Consider the following 21,011-nt stretch of genomic DNA (forward strand, 5'->3'; position numbering starts at 1 on the left):
GTTTTTTTCCTTCTTTTTCTTCTTTTTCTTTTTTCCTTCTTATGTTTCCTTTTCTTTGTTTTTTCTTGTTATCTTTTTCTTTTTTTGTTGCTCTATTTGTTTTTTTATTTTGTCCTGCTTTTTTCATAAAAATGTTCAAATTTTGTTTGCGTTTCCAAAAATTGTTTGGAAGTTTTAAATATTATTTCTCGAAATAGAAAAAATGTTTGGAAAATAAAAAAATGTTCAAATTATTTGAAATTTGTTTGCTTTTCCAACAAATGCCAGGATTTTTTTCAAATAAAACATTGCATTTTTATTAAAAATGTTCGCCTTTTACAAAATTTGTTCAAAAATTTCAAAAAATGTTTTGGATTTCAAATTTTTGTTCACGTATTCAAAAAATGTTTGTGCTTTCAAATTTGTTTGGAAAATAAAAACGTGAAATTTTTAGGATATACCAAAAATTTTTGCTTTGTCAAAACAAAATCGTACGTTCAAAAATTTAATTAAATTTTGGGAAACGATAAAGGGTTATTTCAAACAGTGTTAAGTCTTATACTTTCATTAGTTCTTACATTGGTCAACTAAGCTCTTCCATCGTAGTGGCTAGTAGCAAGCGAGCACAAGTAGGCAGTCCTGAGTTCGATTCCTAGCCGTCACGCGTCACATAGGAACTCTCATCACATTGCAATCGAGCAAGTAAAAAAATTGTGAATATATTGGTAGGTAATTTTTTGCAAGCAAAAAACATAATAATTGACGGAAAACTATGGCACTGTGAAACACATGGTCGTGAAAAATAGAAGTAAGCTTCGTACTCTATTGCTAAAACCATCCGAAAATTAGTGATGCTGTCCTCGCCTAAGCACACTATTAGTAATGCTGTCACACGCTGATTTTCATGGCACAACATTTAAGATGATAAATCATGATAAGTATGGTTTGACAAAAACTTTTGCATTATTTGAATTTTTTTTGAGTTGGTTTTCTCTCTATGTTTTCAAGTTCTCTTAAAAGTCAACATAGCATCACCTTCTATACTTCCTTTCCTTGATCCAAAACTTCTGCTCAATGATCATGCCATGTGTATAGAGCAATATAGTATTTTCTGACAAAATAATTTGGCCAAAAAGTTTTTTTTCAAAAAATTAGTTTTCCAAAAACCCCTGAATTGAGGTTTGCACTGCAAGTACTTGATTTGGGGTGTGAAAAATATTTCAAAGAGTATATTTGAAACCTATTAGACATAGGACTTCCATAAACCACAAAAATATAATTTAAAAAGTTATTTTCCTATTCTGTTTAAAGGCTTTTTCTTTAGGCCAGAAATGGTCTTTAATAGGTTAAAATTATTTTAATACTTCAAAAATATTTGTGAGAATTTAGGGAAACTCAGTGGACATATATTGTCCATATATAAGAGTTTAAACACATGGTCATGTTCAAAATATTGGTCAAATCCCTCAAAAACCCTTTCTGGATATTTCAAGCTTTTGAAATATTTACAAAGGAAATATGCCCCAACAATTCCAAGAAAATTCTAGCATGTCACATATGACATGTTTGATGATCTTGACAAGTCTCATGTCTTGGAGAACAAGATAACATCATCAAATCCCCTCAAAACCATTTCTGTCCATTTTGAAGTTTGAGCAACTCTACATTGCCAAACATGTCCAAATGTTCTCAAACTTGGTGCACATGCTCCAATGGTCTAATTATGTATCTAGACCACGTGGCATAAGTTGGAGAAAATGATATATTGATCAAAGTGCCCCAAAACCCTCTCTGTCCAGAATCAAATTTGAACAACTTTACATTGTCAACTTTCTCATTTTGCTCTCAACTTTTGTGAGCATGTTCACATGACCAAATGAGGCCACTACACCAAGTGGTGCATTAAGGAGAAGTGATTTGCTCAACTAGATCTACACAAATTCATTTCTGCTAATTTCTAGGGTTTACAAAAGTTGCATTGGCAACTTTGCCCAAATAAGCTCCAAATTGGTGGAAGGCCCTAATTATATGTGTCATTTCACCCTGTGGAGTCTCATGGCATTTGGAAATCATCTGCTGGCCCAAATCATTATCAAACACCTTCTGCCACTTTTCAAAAATCACCTTTTTGACAACTAACACTATTCTCCTTGAGCTCAACTTTTTACCACAGCCCCTCAGAGTTTCCTTGCACCTCCAGTAACTCTTCCCTGGCCTCAACTCAATGATTGAAGGGTGAAACATCCTCATTTACCCTTCTGGACAGCAGCATTCTTCTTCTTTCTCACCTCCCTCCTCACTCCAGTGCCACTCAGGGCATCCAATGCCCCTCCCCCATTCTTTACTCCTCCCTAGAGCTACCAGACATGCTTGGCCGTGCCCACTTTGCCAAACAATGGCATGCCGGCCATTTGCACGCTCTGGAGCACGCTACAGTGCGCTCCCACACTGTAGCCGCCCCTGCCAAGCACCTCCGGCCACCTCGGCTCTCCCCCTCACGCCAGCCGATGCTCCTCGACATCCGCAGCACGCCACGCCTCTGTCCCCCTCCCCCTTCTCCCTCCTCTCGCCCCAGCTCGCACGCGCGCTGGCCGCCCGAGCGCACCAGTGAGCGCACTCACACGCGCGGTGCCCTGCCCCCGTGCTTTCCCTCTCTTCTCTCCCCTCGCCCTAGACCAACCCCACGAGCACCCCAGACATGCCCACGCGCGCCCCCGTGACCCACGGCAACGACAACGACCTCGCCGGCGCATGGGTCCACGGCAAGCCCTGGCCCGGCTATATAAGACCTCCCCGAGCTCTCCTCTCCTCACCACTCGCCCTCTGCACCACCAAATAATCCTCCTGCACCCCAGTTCCTCTCCAGAGCCACCCGAGCTCGAGATCGAGCTCGAGCTCTGCCGCTTCGGCTCGCCGGAGTTCGCGAGGTACATACCTCCCCTGCTCCTCCTCTACCTCGATCTGGAACCCCCGAGAACCCCTGATCATTTCCCCTTTCTCCCCTGCTTCTTTTGCAGCCGGAAACGGCCGGAACCATCGATGCCCGACGCTCCTCCGCCGCGAACCTCGTCGCCGGCGAACAACTGCTCCCCTCCGGCCAACTCGGGCACCACCCGAACGGCGACACGACGAGGAGTCCAAAGGTGCCATAAGCTCACCCCGCCGTGCCCGCAAACGTCGCTGGTGAGCTCGCCGGCCCTCTGTCATAGGGTTAGAGATGACAGGTGGGACCCGCCTGTCATCCTCACCTCTCTCTCGCCCCCTCTCTCTCCTACTGGCAGTTGGGCTCCGCCCGTCAGGTTTAAAAACCTAGCGCCCGCGCGCTGGCTCTCCTGGGCCTCTATTCCCTCTGGGCCTGCTGCACTGTGGCCTTTATAGCCCAGTGGCACAGGGCCATTTTTCCTTTTCTTTTTCTATGAATTTTCCAAAAATTCCACTGAGTTGAATATTTGTCCAAACAAATTAATTCCAACTCCTAAATTCCTGAAATATTGCAACCTATTTAATGGTGCAACTTTCATTCAAATCCAACAAACTTTTATTCACTGTAAATATTTAAATGTGATTTAAGCATTTAAATATACATTTGTAAATCCATTTATCCTATTCCACAACTCCAAATCCATAACTAATAATTTTCCCCTTCTTAGCTTTGCCTCTAGTATTTATCAAAAATAAGTTGACATTTTTCTAAGCACTTTGGTTTTTCTGTTTTATGATTGCCTTATTTTTCTTGCGACGATTAGATCCCGTATTAGACGAAGTTGCTGAAGAAGAAGAAGGAGAAGGATTTGAAGAACTTGAAGACCAAGGCAAGCAGCCCTTTGATCATGTCTATGAAACCCTTTTTATGCATGTTATATAGCACTTTTTGCTTGCATCGGAGACATGATACTGTGATGACCACATGGGGTGGTTTGCCACCGTTACTTCCTCGTTGATACTTGCATTGTGCATGACCCTACCTTCTTATAAGGGTTATGCCGGTGGGAGTAGATAGGATGCTAAAGTAAACTCTACGCAAAAAGGGACGGGTATATGCATGATGAAGGAGACAAAGTATTTTCAAAAGACTTTTCGAAAACCCCTTCGGGTGCCACTTATGCCCGAGGGAGATGATGAGATGGGTAACCACTTGATGACAAAGTGGTGTACCGAGGCAAGTGCGTGTTGTTTTCGAAAACGGATTAGATTTAAGATTTGTCGACTGTCCCAACCTTACATGCGCAACCACTCTACCCTTTTATGGGAAAGGGCATTATTGATTACCTAGGCCGATACTAGCTTGGAGCCCGCATTACTAGTGACGGGGGAGAGTTGGTGCTCTCTCGGGACGGGGTCGTGCCAGGTAGGGCGGCCATGACTGTTTTCACAGGGCACCTGATACACCGTTGTGTCCCCTCTCAGATGTTACGATCTCGAGTGAGTCTCGTATGATGTACATCGTGAGGATACGGAACAACGAATGGACTCCTTGTTAGTGTCGTCTAGGGAAAGATAGTGATCGGGTGCTTACCCCGGGTACTTGAGGTATCGCGGGTCGTGGATGACACGGAAGTTCCCCAGATCCGGTGGGTAAAGTGTGCAAGCTCTGCAGAGTGTAAAACTATTCGAATAGCCGTGTCCACGGTCAAGGACAGTTGGGCGGTGCTGCTTAAACTACGTCCAGAACTTCACAAACCAATGTGTGTGTTTGGATAATTGTGGAGAACTACTTGGGTCAACTCAAGGGACTTGACATGATTGAGTTGGGTTGATGCCCACACTATTTATGTTGATATCTGCAACCTGTCCTCATGGTTACTTGTATTCTCCTGATGCATGTCTTACAAGTTGCTGAACATGTCATTGCACTCAAAACTAGCTTTTTGCTAATTACCTACTTAGTGCTGTATCATTGCATTATTGTGCCTTGTTCCAATCATGGGTTGCTTGCGAGTACATTCAAAGTACTCATTGGCTTGCCACTAGTTATTTAATTGGCCAGGCATGGAAGAACAGGAGTTCGAAGAAGAGTTCTTTGGGGACGAACATGCGAACTAGGACGCTTCCCAGTCAGAATGCCTGTAGGGTTAAGGAAGATGGCATGGGTTCTATTTATCAACAAAGATTTCCGCTACTTAAGCTTATTTGGTATTCAACCCCTGTGTATTTATCTATGTAAGACTTGACCATAATGGTCATAATTTGTGTAAGACGGTATGTATGGATGTAAGACTCTTGTTATTCAGCTTCTGTGTGTTCAGTGAGCATTGATATCTGGGATCATTGTACACGTGCATTCGGTGATCACAACTTATGAGTCGGGGTCCCCACAGAGCTGGTATCAGAGCCATCCTGACTATAGGAAGCCTTAGTTAGCATGGACATTAGTTAGCTTGAGACCATCTAAACTTCTCTTCTTTTCTAAAGCTTACCCAACCCAAAATATATTTTCCCTTATTAACCTCTCCCATTCAACCTTTGTAGATGGTCATCGCCCCCTTGAGACTCCTTACGACAGGATTTCCATCACTCCTAAGAGATTGCCTCCAACAATGCCACTATCCCTTGCTGCCCATATACACCCTGCACGAACTAGAAAATGATGTGTTCGAGAAGGAGTTCTACGCCAAGGTTTTTGTGCCTGCCAAGACCTCACCTCAGGGGTGGTTCTTCGTTGGACCACCTATGCCGACAAGAGACCTAGCCATTCAGCAAGTGGCATACGAAGCTCTCCTCCGTCTTCGAGACCTCCTTCCAGAAATGAAAGAAGAACATGCCACCCGCTACCTGCCTGGCAAGAGCGGATTTGGAGCTCCGACTCAAGTGATGATTTCCCCAGAAGACGAGGATCCAACCCTCAAGTACCAGATCCGTTTCGTCAATGCAGGAGACTACCTTCTACGCCACGTTACTGAAGCATTTCTCAAGGCTCGCCAAAATCTCCCTTCACTTCTGCACCTCCACTGCCTCGGGAAGAAGAAGGTGGTCGAGCAAGAACAGCAAATCACTGCCCTAGAAGCCCACATTTTTAATCAGGAGCAACAAATCAAGGAACTTCAGAAAGCTCGCAACCAAACCCCACGCAAAAGGCATAGGAATGGAGTTCCATATCCGCCTCGTAGAGGGTCATCGTCAGGCCCCCGACGACAATACCCAAGACTGAATAGCAACCCTTTTGCTTCCGTCACATGTCACGGGTGTGGTGAACTCGGGCATATTAATAGGATGTGTCCCAACAAGCAGCCGACTGTCGCATGTCCATTGGCACCTAGAAGCTGAAGGCCGAACGCCTTTCTCTCAAAGTGATGAAGCAAGCACGACTACTGAATCCGAGGACCCCTAGGGTAGGATGAGTCGTATACCCCCTATGCGCAGTCGAGTCCATATGATGGTTCAAATGAAACCATGTTGAGTGTTGCTTGTTCTTATATGTTTGTGTTTTGATATAAGTTGCACTTTTGCCTTAGGCAGCATGTACGCAACTATATCACCTATCTTATCTTAATGAAATTGTGTGTGGTCTTTTGGCACTTGTTTGTTTGCACCTGCACTATAGAACCCCCTTTAAGCATTCCCCCATCTATGATGCTTTTCCCTCTCATCCCTCTCTCCTCAATTGAAGACCGGCAAGGCAAGGTACACCAAGGATTCTACTTCGGTGACCAACTAGCACAGGAGATTTTGCTGTAGCCTCCTCGACCAAGAGCAACCCAGTAGAGTTATGTTTACCTTTCAAGATTAGAAACCCATCCCTAGACCCTTTGAGACTTCATGAGATAACCCAGCTCAAATCCCTAACCAAGTGCTTAACCCACAAAATTGCAAGAGAACCAGCTAAGCCTCCGTAACCTTGCACTGGTTCATTATGGAACTAGTGGACATAGTGAACGAGCACATTATCATCCTAAGATAGCACCAGAACTGACAATGCCATAGGGTAGACCTATTCGAGGATATTGAAATAGGACAAATGACTTGATGAGTTTATATCAGAGACCTTGAGGAATTATCCGAGACTTCCTGGTGGATTATGAGGTTTTCATGAACTTGGTGGGATCGTGTTAATAGAGTAGCATAGCATTCATTACCCATGGAGTAAATTGGATTTTGTAGGACAATTATGATCGCACGATGAAATTCTTGAAGGTATAAGGATTTGACTTAGCCAGGAGATATTGATAGAAGATAGCTGACCATGACATTTGGATTAAATAGGTGACCCTAATGGAGTCTAGATGCTGAGTAAGTCGACATGGTTCGGATTAAATTGGATTTATACTGATGATCTCAATTATGATACCATGTTTCTCGGTGGATGATAAACTAGGAGATTGGGTTAAATGTCGAAGTTTATTTAGGAATCCGTATGAGCTTGATCTTGGAGTTTACTTGATCACAATAATGGGAATTGGTGGACTGACTATAGTAAGGAGGCTCTTTCAGGTATTTGGGGATTATAGGACATTATAAGATCGTGTGGAACACCATATACATTGGATTGTAGTGATCAATGGAAGTTAATGGGTTGTTGGAGTTGATTCATAGGAAGAAAACAGGATCTTGGAGTGGCATACGACGTGTTTCCTTAGGATAAAGATGCACTATGTTTGACATTGGAAGCTTGTATGCTCTACCCATGGATTTTTAGGGATATCCATGCATATGAGCTTGGGTATAGTTGAAATGTATGATTTTGTTAGAACCCCTCTCGGGAGCCATGAACATATGAATAACATGAGTGATGATTGGAGTTGACCTATATGAGATGATTCTTTTGGTAATATGATGTGAAGACTAGGTAGAACTATTGGCGTCTCAGAAACTGTGCTTAAGGATGAGACGATAAACGTTCACCCGCACACTAGAACCCTTGAAACTCTTAAGCCCCACCAAACCACAACATGGTCAGATCATGCCCACAGGCTTTGGCTCTAGATCGAGAAGACCTTGGCCAGTACTCAACCATGACCACCACCAATACCCCAGCCTACTTTATGTACCCCATAGACTTCATGGAGTACTTGGACAAGTTAGTTGTCGTCTTTACTTGGCGACATACTTGTCTAACCGAAAATGGAAGGAGAGTCGTTCAGCTGGTTAAGGAACATCTGAAGACCGCCATGTCAAGGAGGAAGAACTATACCAACCACCACCCTCAAGAAGTGAACTTCCTCGTCAAAGACCGTACATATCTGCAAACCACTTCTCTCGCAGGAACCAAGCATTTCCAAAAGGAAGCTCACACCAAGATTTACCGGCCCCTCCGAGATCATTCCAAGACGAAGGGAAGACAACTACCAGCTAGAGTCACCACCTAAGTTACCCACTATGCGCAATGTTTTCCACATAACACAACTCCAGAAGTGGTTCCGAGCTAGCCCGGTCACTAACAAGGACGTTGATCATCGAGCCATCGACCCCTAGCCCAACCTGACCTACCGCAAACCACCCATTGACAACCTGGATCAAGCAGAACATTATACACGAAGCTACACCATCAAGTACCTCAAGGTTCAATGAAGCACCACTCGGAAACAAAAGCAGTATGAGGATGTGGAGGCTACCCCGAATCCAAGTTTCCATACTCCTTCCCGCGCCTAGTTTGGGAATCTCGGGGACGAGATTCTTGTAAGGGGGGTAGGTCTGTCACACCCTGATTTTCATGGCACAACATTTAAGATGATAAATCATGATAAGGGTGGTTTGACAAAAACTTTTGCATTATTTGACTTTTTTTAGTTGGTTTTCTCTTTGTGTTTTCAAGTGCTCTTAAAAGTCAACATAGCATCACCTTCTATACTTCCTTTCCTTGATCCAAAACTTCTGCCCAATGATCATGCCATGTGTATAGAGCAATATAGTATTTTCTTACAAAAATAATTTGGCCAAAAAGTTTTTTTTTCAAAAAATTAGTTTTCCAAAACCCCCTGAATTGAGGTTTGCACTGCACGTACTTGATTTGGGGTATGAAAAATATTTCAAAGAGTATATTTGAAACCTATTAGACATAGGACTTCCATAAACCACAAAAATATAATTTTAAAAGTTATTTTCCTATTCTGTTTAAAGGCTTTTTCTTTAGGACAGAAATGGTCTTTAATGGGTTAAAATTATTTTAATACTTCAAAAATATTTGTGAAAATTTAGGGAAACTCAGTGGACATATATTGTCCATATATAAGAGTTTCAACACATGGTCATGTTCAAAATATTGGTCAAATCCCTCAAAAACCCTTTCTGGATATTTCAAGCTTTTGAAATATTTACAAAGGAAATATGCCCCAACAATTCCAAGAAAATTCTAGCATGTCACATATGACATGTTTGATGATCTTGACAAGTCTCATGTCTTGGAGAACAAGATAACATCATCAAATCCCCTCAAAACCATTTCTGTCCATTTTGAAGTTTGAGCAACTCTACATTGCCAAACATGTCCAAATATTCTCAAACTTGGTGCACATGCTCCAATGGTCTAATTATGTATCTAGACCACGTGGCATAAGTTGGAGAAAATGATATCTTGATCAAAGTGCCCCAAAACCCTCTCTGTCCAGAATCAAATTTGAACAACTTTACATTGTCAACTTTCTCATTTTGCTCTCAACTTTTGTGAGCATGTTCACATGACCAAATGAGGCCACTACACAAAGTGGTGCATCAAGGAGAAGTGATTTGCTCAACTAGATCTACACAAATTCATTTCTGCTAATTTCTAGGGTTTACAAAAGTTGCATTGGCAACTTTGCCCAAATAAGCTCCAGATTGGTGGAAGGCCCTAATTATATGTGTCATTTCACCCTGTGGAGTCTCATGGCATTTGGAAATCATCTGCTGGCCCAAACCATTATCAAACACCTTCTGCCACTTCTCAAAAATCACCTTTTTGACCACTAACACTATTCTCCTTGAGCTCAACTTTTTACCACAGCCCCTCAGAGTTCCCTTGCACCTCCAGTAACTCTTCCCTGGCCTCAACTCAATGATTGAAGGGTGAAACATCCCCATTTACCCTTCTGGACAGCAGCATTCTTCTCCTTTCTCACCTCCCTCCTCAGTCCAGTGGCCACCTAGGGCATCCAATGCCCCTCCCCCATTCTTTAATCATCCTTAGAGCTACCAGACATGCTTGGACGTGCCCACTTTGCCAAAAAATGGCATGCCGGCCATTTGCACGCTCTGGAGCGCGCTACAGTGCGCTCCGCACTGTAGCCGCCCCCTGCCAAGCACCTCCGGCCACCTCGGCTCTCCCCCTCACGCCAGCCGATGCTCCTCGACGTCCACAGCACGCCACGCCTCTGTCCCCCTCCCCCTTCTCCCTCCTCTCGCCCCAGCTCGCACGCGCGCTGGCCGCCCGAGCGCACCAGTGAGCGCGCTCACATGCGTGGTGCCCTGGCCCCCCTGCTTTCCCTCTCTTCTCTCCCCTCGCCCTAGACCAACCCCACGAGCACCCCAAACACGCCCACGCGCGCCCTCGTGACCCACGGCAACGACAACGACCTCGCTGGCGCATGGGTCCACGGCAAGCCCTAGCCCGGCTATATAAGACCTCCCCGAGCTCTCCTCTCCTTACCACTCGCCCTCTGCACCACCAAATAATCCTCCTGCACCCCCAGTTCCTCTCCAGAGCCGCCCGAGCTCGAGATCGAGCTCGAGCTCCGCCGCTTCGGCTCGCCAGAGTTCGCGAGGTACATGCCTCCCCGCTCCTCCTCTACCTCGATCTGGAACCCCCGAGCACCCCTGATCATTTCCCCTTTCTCCCCCGCTTCTTTTGCAACTGGAAACAGCCAGAACCGTCGACGCCCGACGCTCCTCCACCGTGAACCTCGTCGCCGGCGAACCACTGCTCCCCTCCGGCCAACTCGGGCACCACCCGAACGGCGACACGACGAGGAGTCCAACGGTGCCATCAGCTCACCCCGCCGTGCCCGCAAACATCGTCGGTGAGCTTGCCGGCCCTCTATCGCAGGGTTAGGGATGACAGGTGGGCCCCGCCTGTCATCCTTACCTCTCTCTCGCCCCCTCTCTCTCCTACTGGCAGTTCGGCTCCGCCCGTCAAGTTTAAAAACCTGGCGCCCGCGCGTTGGCTCGCCTGGGCCTCTTTTCCCTCTGGGCCTGCTGCACTGTGGCCTTTCTGGCCCAGTGGCACAGGGCCATTTTCCTTTTCTTTTTCTATGAATTTTCCAAAAATTCCACTGAGTTGAATATTTGTCCAAATAAATTAATTCCAACTCCTAAATTCCTGAAATATTGCAACCTATTTAATGGTGCAACTTTCATTCAAATCCAACAAACTTTTATTCACTGTAAATATTTAAATGTGATTTGAAGCATTTAAATATACATTTGTAAATCCATTTATCCTATTCCACAACTCCAAATCCATAACTAGTAATTTTCCCCTTCTTAGCTTCCCCCTAGTATTTATCAAAAAGAAGTTGACATTTTTCTGAGCACTTTGGTTTTTCTGTTTTACGATTGCCTTATTTTCTCGTTATTTTCTTGCGACGATTAGATCCCGTATTAGACGAAGTTGCTGAAGAAGAAGAAGGAGAAGGATTTGAAGAACTTGAAGACCAAGGCAAGCAGCCCTTTGACCATGTCTATGAAACCCTTTTTATGCATGTTATATAGCACTTTTTGCTTGCATCGGAGACATGATACTGTGATGACCACATGGGGTGGTTTGCCACCGTTACTTCCTCGTTGATACTTGCATTGTGCATGATCCTACCTTCTTATGAGGGTTATGCCTGCGGGAGTAGATAGGATGCTAAAGTAGATGTTACGCAAAAAGGGACGGGTATATGCATGATGAAGGAGACAAAGTATTTTCAAAAGACTTTTCGAAAACCCCGTCGGGTGCCACTTATGCCCGAGGGAGATGATGAGATGGGTAACCACTTGATGACGAAGTGGTGTACCGAGGCAAGTGCGTGTGGTTTTCGAAAATGGATTAGATTTAAGATTTGTCGACTGTCCCAACCTTACATGCGCAACCACTCTACCCTTGTATGGGAAAGGGCATTATTGATTACCTAGGCCGATACTAGCTTGGAGCCCGCATTACTAGTGACGGGGGAGAGTTGGTGCTCTCTCTCGGAACGGGGCCGTGCCAGGTAGGGCGGCCATGACTGTTTTCACAGGGCACCGGATACACCGTTGTGTCCCCTCTCGGATGTTACGATCTCGAGTGAGTCTCGTATGATGTATATCGTGAGGATACGGAACAATGAGTGGACTCCTTTTTAGTGTCGTCTAGGGAAAGATAGTGATCGGGTGCTTACCCCGGGTACTTGAGGTATCGCGGGTCGTGGATGACACGAAAGTTCCCCGGATCTTGTGGGTAAAGTGTGCAACCTCTGCAGAGTGTAAAACTATTCGAATAGTCGTGTCCACGGTCAAGGACAGTTGGGCGGTGCTGCTTAAACTACGTCCAGAACTTCACAAACCAATGTGTGTGTTTGGATAATTGGGGAGAACTACTTGGGTCAAGTCAAGGGACTTGGCATGATTGAGTTGGGTTGATGCCCACACTATTTATGTTGATATCTGCAACATGTCCTCATGGTTACTTGTATTCTCCTGATGCATGTCTTACAAGTTGTTGAACATGTCATTGCACTCAAAACTAGCTTTCTGCAAATTACCTACTTAGTGTTGTATCATTGCATTATTGTGCTTTGTTCCAATCATGGGTTGCTTGCGAGTACATTCAAAGTACTCATTGGCTTGCCACTGATTATTTAATTGGCCAGGCATGGAAGAACAGGAGTTCGAAGAAGAGTTCTTTGGAGACGAACATGCGAACTTGGACGCTTCCTAGTCAGAATGCCTGTAGGGTTAAGGCAGATGGCATGGGTTCTACTTATCGACGAAGATTTCCGCTGCTTAAGCTTATTTGGTATTCAGCCCCTGTGGCTTTATCTATGTAAGACTTGACCATAATGGTCATAATTTGTGTAAGACGGTATGTATGGATGTAAGACTCTTGTTATTTAGCTTCTGTGTGTTCAGTGAGCATTGATTTCTGGGATCACTGTACACGTGCATTCGGTGATCACGACTTATGAGTCAGGGTCCCCACAGATGTCGTTTTGCGTTTGGATCTGCGCCGATGCGCGTATTTAAAGTGTTGTATGTGAGAGCAAGCGGGCAAATATTAAATATTCCTACCGTTGATGATGGACCTGCGCGTAGCATATCTCCGAAATACCACTCGCATCCCAAGTTGCGCCACTCGCCCGAATACTCATTTGCGACATGGCGAATTTAAGAAAAAATGATCTAGTGACATGTGACATGGAATTTTCATAAAAACTTTGTCATGTCACCTGTACAATTTTTCTTACACTTCCCTACACATGGCAAATTTCTTACCCGCAACATTTTTATTGAACTTACCATGGAGAAATTATTTACACTATATTTTGGCATGGCAAACTTGCTTTGTGATTTATTTTCACTTTTTATATAGTTTTTTACATGGATCATGGCAATTCTTTTTGTACATAACATGTATACCACGATATTTTTTGTTTGCCACCTAAGAAAATATAGGTAAATTTGTTTTTGCAACATGGAAAATTTAGGAAGTATCAATCTTGTGAGGATTTTCAGAAGAAAAAAAAATCCAAGTAGCAAGTTCACTTTTTTTTTTGGAATTGTTTGGGTTGTTTCTGACACGGGGGAGTCAATATGTATATGAGCTCGATGCTTGGGATCCTAACAGTACCAGTAGCTTGGAGGCACATTATTTGCATCAAATAACAAGTTAGTAATGCCAGCGATCAATCCCCACAAAATAACGAATATCGATCAAAAAGAGGACGTTCATCTTCATTTTGCCATGCTGCACCAACTGTACAGTACGACAAGCTGCCGTGACAATGCCTCAAGTGCGTCATTGGTCCATATAAAGCAGAGCAAGCGAGCCGACAGCTGCATGTTCACTGTTCCCTCGGCGTATACAAACCGGTATTTTCGTTGGTCATTATTGCCGTGCCCGCGCGCATGTGCGCCATTGGTCCATATAAAGCAGAGCAAGCGAGCTCGTCCGCCGAAACGCCGCTCTCTTCTGTGATATCCAAAGGTTCATTTAGACCAGGATAAAGGATTTGGAGGTGAGCGCTTGTTTACGCTGAGGTCTACAACCTCGAGGTTTAAATCACACTACACGCTCAGTGAAGCTCTAAAGCCGGATTGAGACTCGTCGTAGCGAAACAAAACCAATTATTACTTTTGCTAAATATACTTACAATTCACAATTATGTAAGTATAGAACTATTTCATAAAATAGTGTAAGAAGCATCAAGATCAACACATCATTCATACAATTACTTAGTCCCTCAAGTCACAAGTGAAATTAAACAAAGCAAAAAGGTGCAAAGAATAAGATGTGCACCAGCACCAGCACCACACTAGTGCAAATTACATTCCAAAAGTTAGCAACTTCAAATTTTCAGCAAGAAAAGAGACCAGCAGTCCATTAATCATTCAATTCCACGGACTTCAACCTCTTTAGCTCTTTCTCACATCTTCTCAGCTTGGATCTGCACAAGGCAAGATCAAAATGGTCAATCAGATGTTGTGCTTAGCGTCCCATGTGTTCCGCCAAAAATATAAGTTTGTGTAATGGTGCTTAGCCAATCTTTTTTTTGTGCGCTAGAGCAAAAAGTGGAAAATAAAGAGTATGTTGCAGAAAAACTTTCTAAAGGGACATGCCTAGAATTAAAGCAGGATAGGACAATGCCCACCTCACTATTCTATAGTTAAAAACAGCACATTCAGACTGATCGCAGAACTTGCTGCAAGAGTTACTAGGCTAAACCCTCTTTACTATTTTATCTTAAGAAATAGAGTAAATTGCGAAAAACCACCACAATTGCGTCGCTCAGTGCGAAAAACCACCGTTTTCATAAAAGTTTGCTGAAAACACTGATTTTGAGTAATTGGTTGCCGAAAGCACTAAAAACCATGATTGACCACGTTTTGACATAAAACTGACAATGAGGCGCCTTGTAAGTGATGATGTGGCGTAGAAAACTCACACCGTTTGACCCAGCTGTTAGGCTGATATAGGGCCCACCTATCATCCTCTCTCCTCCATCTTCCTCCTTGCTCCTGTGCTGCTACCCCACCGCGCCGCGCCTCCCTTCCCTACGGTTCATCCTCCGACGAGCACCGGGACTCCGAATCCGACGCGCCATGCCGGCCGCCGCTTTAGCTACCCCTAAGCCGGCGACCAAATTGAGCGGTGCTCGATCTCCCGACCAAAACAAGGTGGGCCTCGCTGAATCAGGCGGCAGGGTTGCGGGCACCTGGAGCTCAGCCTCCCAGCAGTGGGTTGGTGCTCGGGCGCGCAGGAGCTCAGACTCTCCGCAGCGGGCTCGTGGGGAGTTCTGCTTCCCATAAGCGGGCAGGAGCGCGGGCGCGCGAGCTCCTCGTCGCCCAGCACGCCACTCACCTCACCGGCTGGTGCTGCCTCCTATACGGGGCAAGTTGGCTGCGCGCAGGAGCTCAGACTCTCCGGAGTGGGCTCGCATGGAACTCGCCCTTGCCGAAGCGGACAGGGGCGCGGGCGCGCGAGCTCCTCCTGGGCCTCCTCCTCGTCGCCCAGCACGCCACTCACCTCGCCCTCCACAGGTCCGCGCGGAATTGCAGGGGCGGCTGACTCCGGTATTGCTCCGGCGAGCTGCACAACGACATAAGCAGGTCGAACTCCGCCGGCGTGCGGAAGTGGACCGCCCTCCAGCTCTCCCCCTGATGCGCACAAGATGCTCGATGGAATGCATGAGAGAGGAAGCGGACTATACATGCCGACGGATGGGCCCGCGGCAACCTAACGGTTCAGTCAAATGGTCCAACGTCCGTCTCTGCTGGCCGTTACCCCGTGCCACGTGGCGCTGACAAATGGACCCCACTGTCAGTTTTCGTGTCAAAACGTGGTCAAGCATCACTTTTAGTGCTTTCAGCAAACAATTACTCAAAATCGGTGTTTTGGGCTAACTTTTATGAAAACGGTGGTTTTTCGCAATGAGCGACGCAATTGTGGTGGTTTTTGGCAATTTACTCTAAGAAATACCCCTCATTCCCATAATATAAGGTGCGATTGACTTTGCACGGTCTTTGATGCATGACTTTAACCATTAATATATATCAAAGTACATGGATTGAACATGTACAAATGACATCATCGTATTTGTCTTGCAAAACAATTGTAGTTCATATGTCTGTATACTAATTTTATAGACATACAATATATGAAAATCATAGTCAAGGTTGTACAACAAAGATCAGAAAAGTCAAACGGTGCCTTATATTTTGGGAAGGAGGGAGTATAATTTTGAAATAGTAGCCATACTATCCTGTCACATGATAGTTCAAACATACAGGATGCTGCAATTAACTCAAATTCAAAACTATGAAAACAACAGTTCATATTGGTGAAACTTACAACCTGCTACAATATGTGTTAATTTTGCTGCACAGGGGCTTGTTCCACTGGAATTCCATCCGAGACATACGAAATGCTGACATACAAAAGCAAAAGGCAACGTTAGAGAAATCTGTAGCCACTTTTGTTTACATAAAGAATTAAAACCAACTTATGCAGATATGATTACATCTTACCCACTCAGATGTTTAAGCACATCATCACGTAATTCCTGCGTTGTCCACGCGATCAAACAACCAATATCAGCATAACTAATTCCAACGAGGGCACCATTCCTATTGAATATTGGTGACCCCAGATATGCATACTCATGAGATGCACTCTCAAGCATAACTTCTGTTTTTGCTTCTGTTCCATTCCTGTTTATAGAAAATGGAAACACATCACTATTGGCACTTATACCAAATATTACATCTAAAAACAATAGGTTTGGTTTTTGAACTTACACGACACCCCCTTTGCAATAAGCAGCTGGTGTAATAAAGTCTTTCCGTGGAAATATGAAGGCATCAGCATAATCAGCAGCTTTCAAGGGCTTAGTCTCAATCTTTGCTGGTTGCACAAATCCATTTACTTCCGGTTTCAGCTTAAATGTACAAAATTTGTCGCGATAATCCACCATAGTGGAGAAAAGCTTCCGTTCTTTTTCATAACCGGCGGCAGTATCATTTGGAAAACTCAATTTGAATTCAGGGCACATCTTAAAAAACACAGGGTTTGCAACTATCGTAGCCGATCCATCCGTATCAACTGCAACGACGATTCCAGGAATTACCATATGCCTCAACTCCTTTGTCTCGCCCTCCCGACAAAAGGAAATACGCGCAATACATTTTCGAACTTCTGGAAAAACAAGACGTATGTCCTGAATAAAAGTCAAAGGGATTTTTTAAAATCAGAATAAAAACGAGGTCTATGGGAAAACACTGAAGGAGGAACTACAATATACCGACCTGATCCATGGAAAACAAATCGCCAGAAACAGATGGAGCTCACTGGCCGCCTGTTCGCCGCCGATCTAGAGGAGGAGCAACGCGTTGAGAAGATGATAGGCGCGAGTAGGAACGAATCGAGAGGAGAGCTTAAAGAGATTACTCTCGCGGTGGGTAGCAGCCGCCACGGGTAGGCTGGAGGAAGCGCCGTCGAGTCTGCGGAACCGGGCTAGGGCAGCGGTTTGGGGATTGTGGTACGAGGCGGCGAATCCTGCACGCGCCTGCAGCGCCCCGCCCTGGGCCGGCCCATCTCACCCTTTTTCCTTTTCGTTTCATGGACAAAAAAAAGATGAAATCACTAGTTGAGGAGTGCTTTCCGCATAGGTCAATCCGGGAATGCTCCGCCCGTGACAAGTGTCACGCGTGGAGCGTCCTGAGACTTTTCTAGGACAATGCGCGTGTGACACTTATCACACGGAGGAGCGTTCCCGTGATTTTTTGGCTTTCGGTTTTCATTTCTGGTTTACCTTTTTTCACTTTTTTTCACTTTAGTTCTTGAACATTTTAGTATTTTGTAATATAGTTTTGATCTGTTTCTCTGTCTCGTTGCTGACACGTCGTCGCAGCCTGAGCTTTTTTGCTTTGTTTCCTTTTTCACTTTTTTGCGTCCTCGCTGCGCGTCACCGCCGTGACTGTTATCGCCTGCCCACGGCGGCCCTTCTTTTCCGTGCACGGCCGCGTCATCCTACTGCCTGCCTGCCAGCTGCCTTCGTTGGTTCCCTATTTCCAGTTTGTTTTACTTTTTTCTCATTATATTTTTGGGCAATGGAGATTTATGGTGTGATTGTGGGTGGGGGCTTCCAACACTATCAAATATCAGCTTTCAACTTTGTTGTGTAATCAGTTCTTAATAATGAATGTGTTCTATGCAGGTATGGCTTGCCCCTTTTGCCGTATGCCAGGTGGCCCTTGTTCCTCTTTTGATTCTTGTGTGGATGTGTTCACTGTGGTGCTGGATCATCATTGTTCAAGGCGTGTTGTAAGAAGACTAACATTTTTGTGCACGTACTTATTTATTTTTGTGTTGTTGATATTGTTTTGAATGCAAAGTATTCTAGGTCTTATTTATGTGATTATGATGGTTGTTTTGATTTATTTTGTTGGGGAATGTAGTAATTTCAAAAAAAAATCCTATGCACACGCAAGATTATGGTGATGCATAGCAACGAGAGGGGAGAGTGTTATCCACGTACCCTCGTAGACCGAAAGCGGAAGCGTTAGAACAATGCGGTTGATGTAGTCGTACGTCTTCACGGCCCGACCGGTCAAGCACCGAAACTACGGCACCTCCGAGTTCTAGCACACGTTCAGCTCGATGACGATCCCCGTACTCCGATCCAGCAGAATATCGGGGAAGAGTTCCGTCAGCACGACGGCGTGGTGACGATCTTGATGTTCTACCGTCGCAGGGCTTCACCAAAGCACCGCTACAATATTATCGAGGATTATGGTGGAGGGGGGAACCGCACACGGCTAAGAGATAAAGAGATCAATTGTTGTTGTGTCTATGGGGTGCCCCTGCCCCCGTATATAAAGGAGCAAGGGGGGAGGCGGCCGGCCAAGGAGGAGGGCGCGCCAAGGGGGAGTCCTACTCCCACCAGGAGTAGGACTCCTCCTTTCCTTGTTGGAGTAGGAGAGAAGGAAAGAGGAGGAGAGGGAGAAGGAAAAGGGGTTGCACCCCTTGTCCAATTCGGACCAGAGGGGGCGCAGGCCTCCTTCCTTTTGGCCTCTCTCCTCTATTCCCGTATGGCCCAATAAGGCCCATATACTCCCCGGCGAATTCCCGTAACTCTCCGGTACTCCGAAAAATACCCGAATCACTCGGAACCTTTCTGAAGTCCGAATATAGTCGTCCAATATATCGATCTTTACGTCTCGACCATTTCGAGACTCTTCGTCATGTCCGTAATCTCATCCGGGACTCCGAACAAACTTCGGTACATCAAAACTCATAAACTCATAATATAACTGTCATCGAAACCTTAAGCGTGCGGACCCTACGAGTTCGAGAACTATGTAGACATGACCAAGACTCGTTTCCGGTCAATAACCACGAGCTAGTCAAGTAGAGGCATACTAGTGACACTATGTTTGTCTATGTATTCACACATGTATCAAGTTTCCGGTCAATACAATTCTAGCATGAATAATAAACATTTATCATGAAATAAGGAAATAAATAATAACTTTATTATTGCCTCTAGGGCATATTTCCTTCAGTCTCCCACTTGCACTAGAGTCAATAATCTAGTTCACATCATCATGTGATTTAACACCAATACTCATATCTGTATATGATTAATACCCATAGTTCACATAATCATGTGATCAACACCCAAAGTGTTTACTAGAGTCAATAATCTAGTTCACATCTCTATGTGATTAACACCCAAAGAGTACTAAGGTATGATCATGTTTTGCTCGCGAGAGAAGTTTAGTCAATGGGTCTGTCACATTCAGAGTCGTATGTATTTTGCAAATATTCTATGTCTACAATGCTCTGCACGGAGCTACTATAGCTAATTGCTCCCACTTTCAATATGTGTGCAAAAGCTTGCACCGATGTAACTCTTTACGACAAGCTCTTTTATCACCTCCATAATCGAGAAACATTTCCTTAGTCCTTACTAAGGATATTCTTGACCGTTGTCCAGTGATCTACTCTTAGATCAGAATTGTATTCCCTTGCCAAATTCAGAGCAAGGTATACAATAGGTTTGGTACACAACATAGCATACTTTATAGAACCTATGACTGAGACATAGGGAATGACTTTTCATTCTATTTCTATTTTCTGCCATGGTCGGGTTTTGAGTCTTACTCAACTTTACACCTTGTAATACAGACAAGAATTCTTTTTTTGACTGATCCATTTTGAACTATTTCAAAACTTGCCAAGGTATATACTCATTGAAAAATCTTATCAAGCGTCTTGATCTATCTTATAGATCTTGATGCCCAATATGTAAGTAGCTTTACTGAGGTCTTTATTTTAAAGAACTCCTTTCAGACACTTCTTTATGCTTTCCAGAAAAATTCTACATCATTTCTGATCAACAATATGTCACTCACATATACTTATAGAAAGGCTGTAGTGCTCCCACTCACTTTATTGTAAATACAGGCTTCACTGCAAGTCTGTATAAAACTATATGCTTTGATCAACTTATCAAAGCGTATATTCCAACTCCGAGATGCTTGCACCAGTCCATAGATGGATCGCTGGAGCTTGCACATTTTGTTAGCACCTTTAGGATTGACAAAACCTTCTGATTGCATCATATACAACTCTTCTTTAAGAAAACCATTAAGGAATGTAGTTTTGACATCCATTTGCCAGATTTCGTAAAATGTGGCAATTGCTAACATGATTCAGACAGACTTAAGCATCGCTATAGTTGAGAAAATCTCATTGTAGTCAACACCTTGAACTTGTCAAAAACCTTTTTGCGACAAGTTGAGCTTTGTAGATAGTAACACTACTATCAACGTCTGTCTTCCTCTTGAAGATCCATTTATTCTTAATGACTCACCGATCATCGGGCAAGTCAATCAAAGTCCACACTTTGTTCTCATACATGGATCCCATCTCAGATTTC

At 44.4% G+C, this 21,011-nt stretch overlaps 1 protein-coding gene across 1 annotated transcript; it reads right to left on the bottom strand.

The window, feature by feature from the left end:
• Positions 1-14,250: 14,250 nt before the first annotated feature.
• Positions 14,251-17,642, bottom strand: LOC119325932. Its single transcript, XM_037599654.1, has 6 exons — positions 17,516-17,642; positions 17,374-17,438; positions 16,867-17,285; positions 16,597-16,779; positions 16,424-16,496; positions 14,251-14,516 (listed from the first exon to the last, which is right to left on the bottom strand). Exons 2-5 carry the CDS (start codon positions 17,380-17,382, stop codon positions 16,439-16,441), a joined length of 669 nt encoding a protein of 222 aa, XP_037455551.1. The 5' UTR covers positions 17,383-17,438; positions 17,516-17,642; the 3' UTR covers positions 14,251-14,516; positions 16,424-16,438.
• Between the last annotated feature and the right edge of the window lie 3,369 nt (positions 17,643-21,011).

This window comes from Triticum dicoccoides, chromosome 6B, assembly GCF_002162155.2.
Source record: "Triticum dicoccoides isolate Atlit2015 ecotype Zavitan chromosome 6B, WEW_v2.0, whole genome shotgun sequence".
Taxonomy (NCBI): Eukaryota; Viridiplantae; Streptophyta; class Magnoliopsida; order Poales; family Poaceae; genus Triticum; species Triticum dicoccoides.

Excerpts from the sequence above, each read along its gene's own strand:
- LOC119325932 (XM_037599654.1), bottom strand. Across the intron at positions 16,780-16,866 it reads TATTGCAAAGGGGGTGTCGT|GAATGGAACAGAAGCAAAAA; the intron begins GTAAGTTCAAAA and ends TTCTATAAACAG. Across the intron at positions 16,497-16,596 it reads GTGCTTAAACATCTGAGTGG|CATTTCGTATGTCTCGGATG; the intron begins GTAAGATGTAAT and ends TTTGTATGTCAG.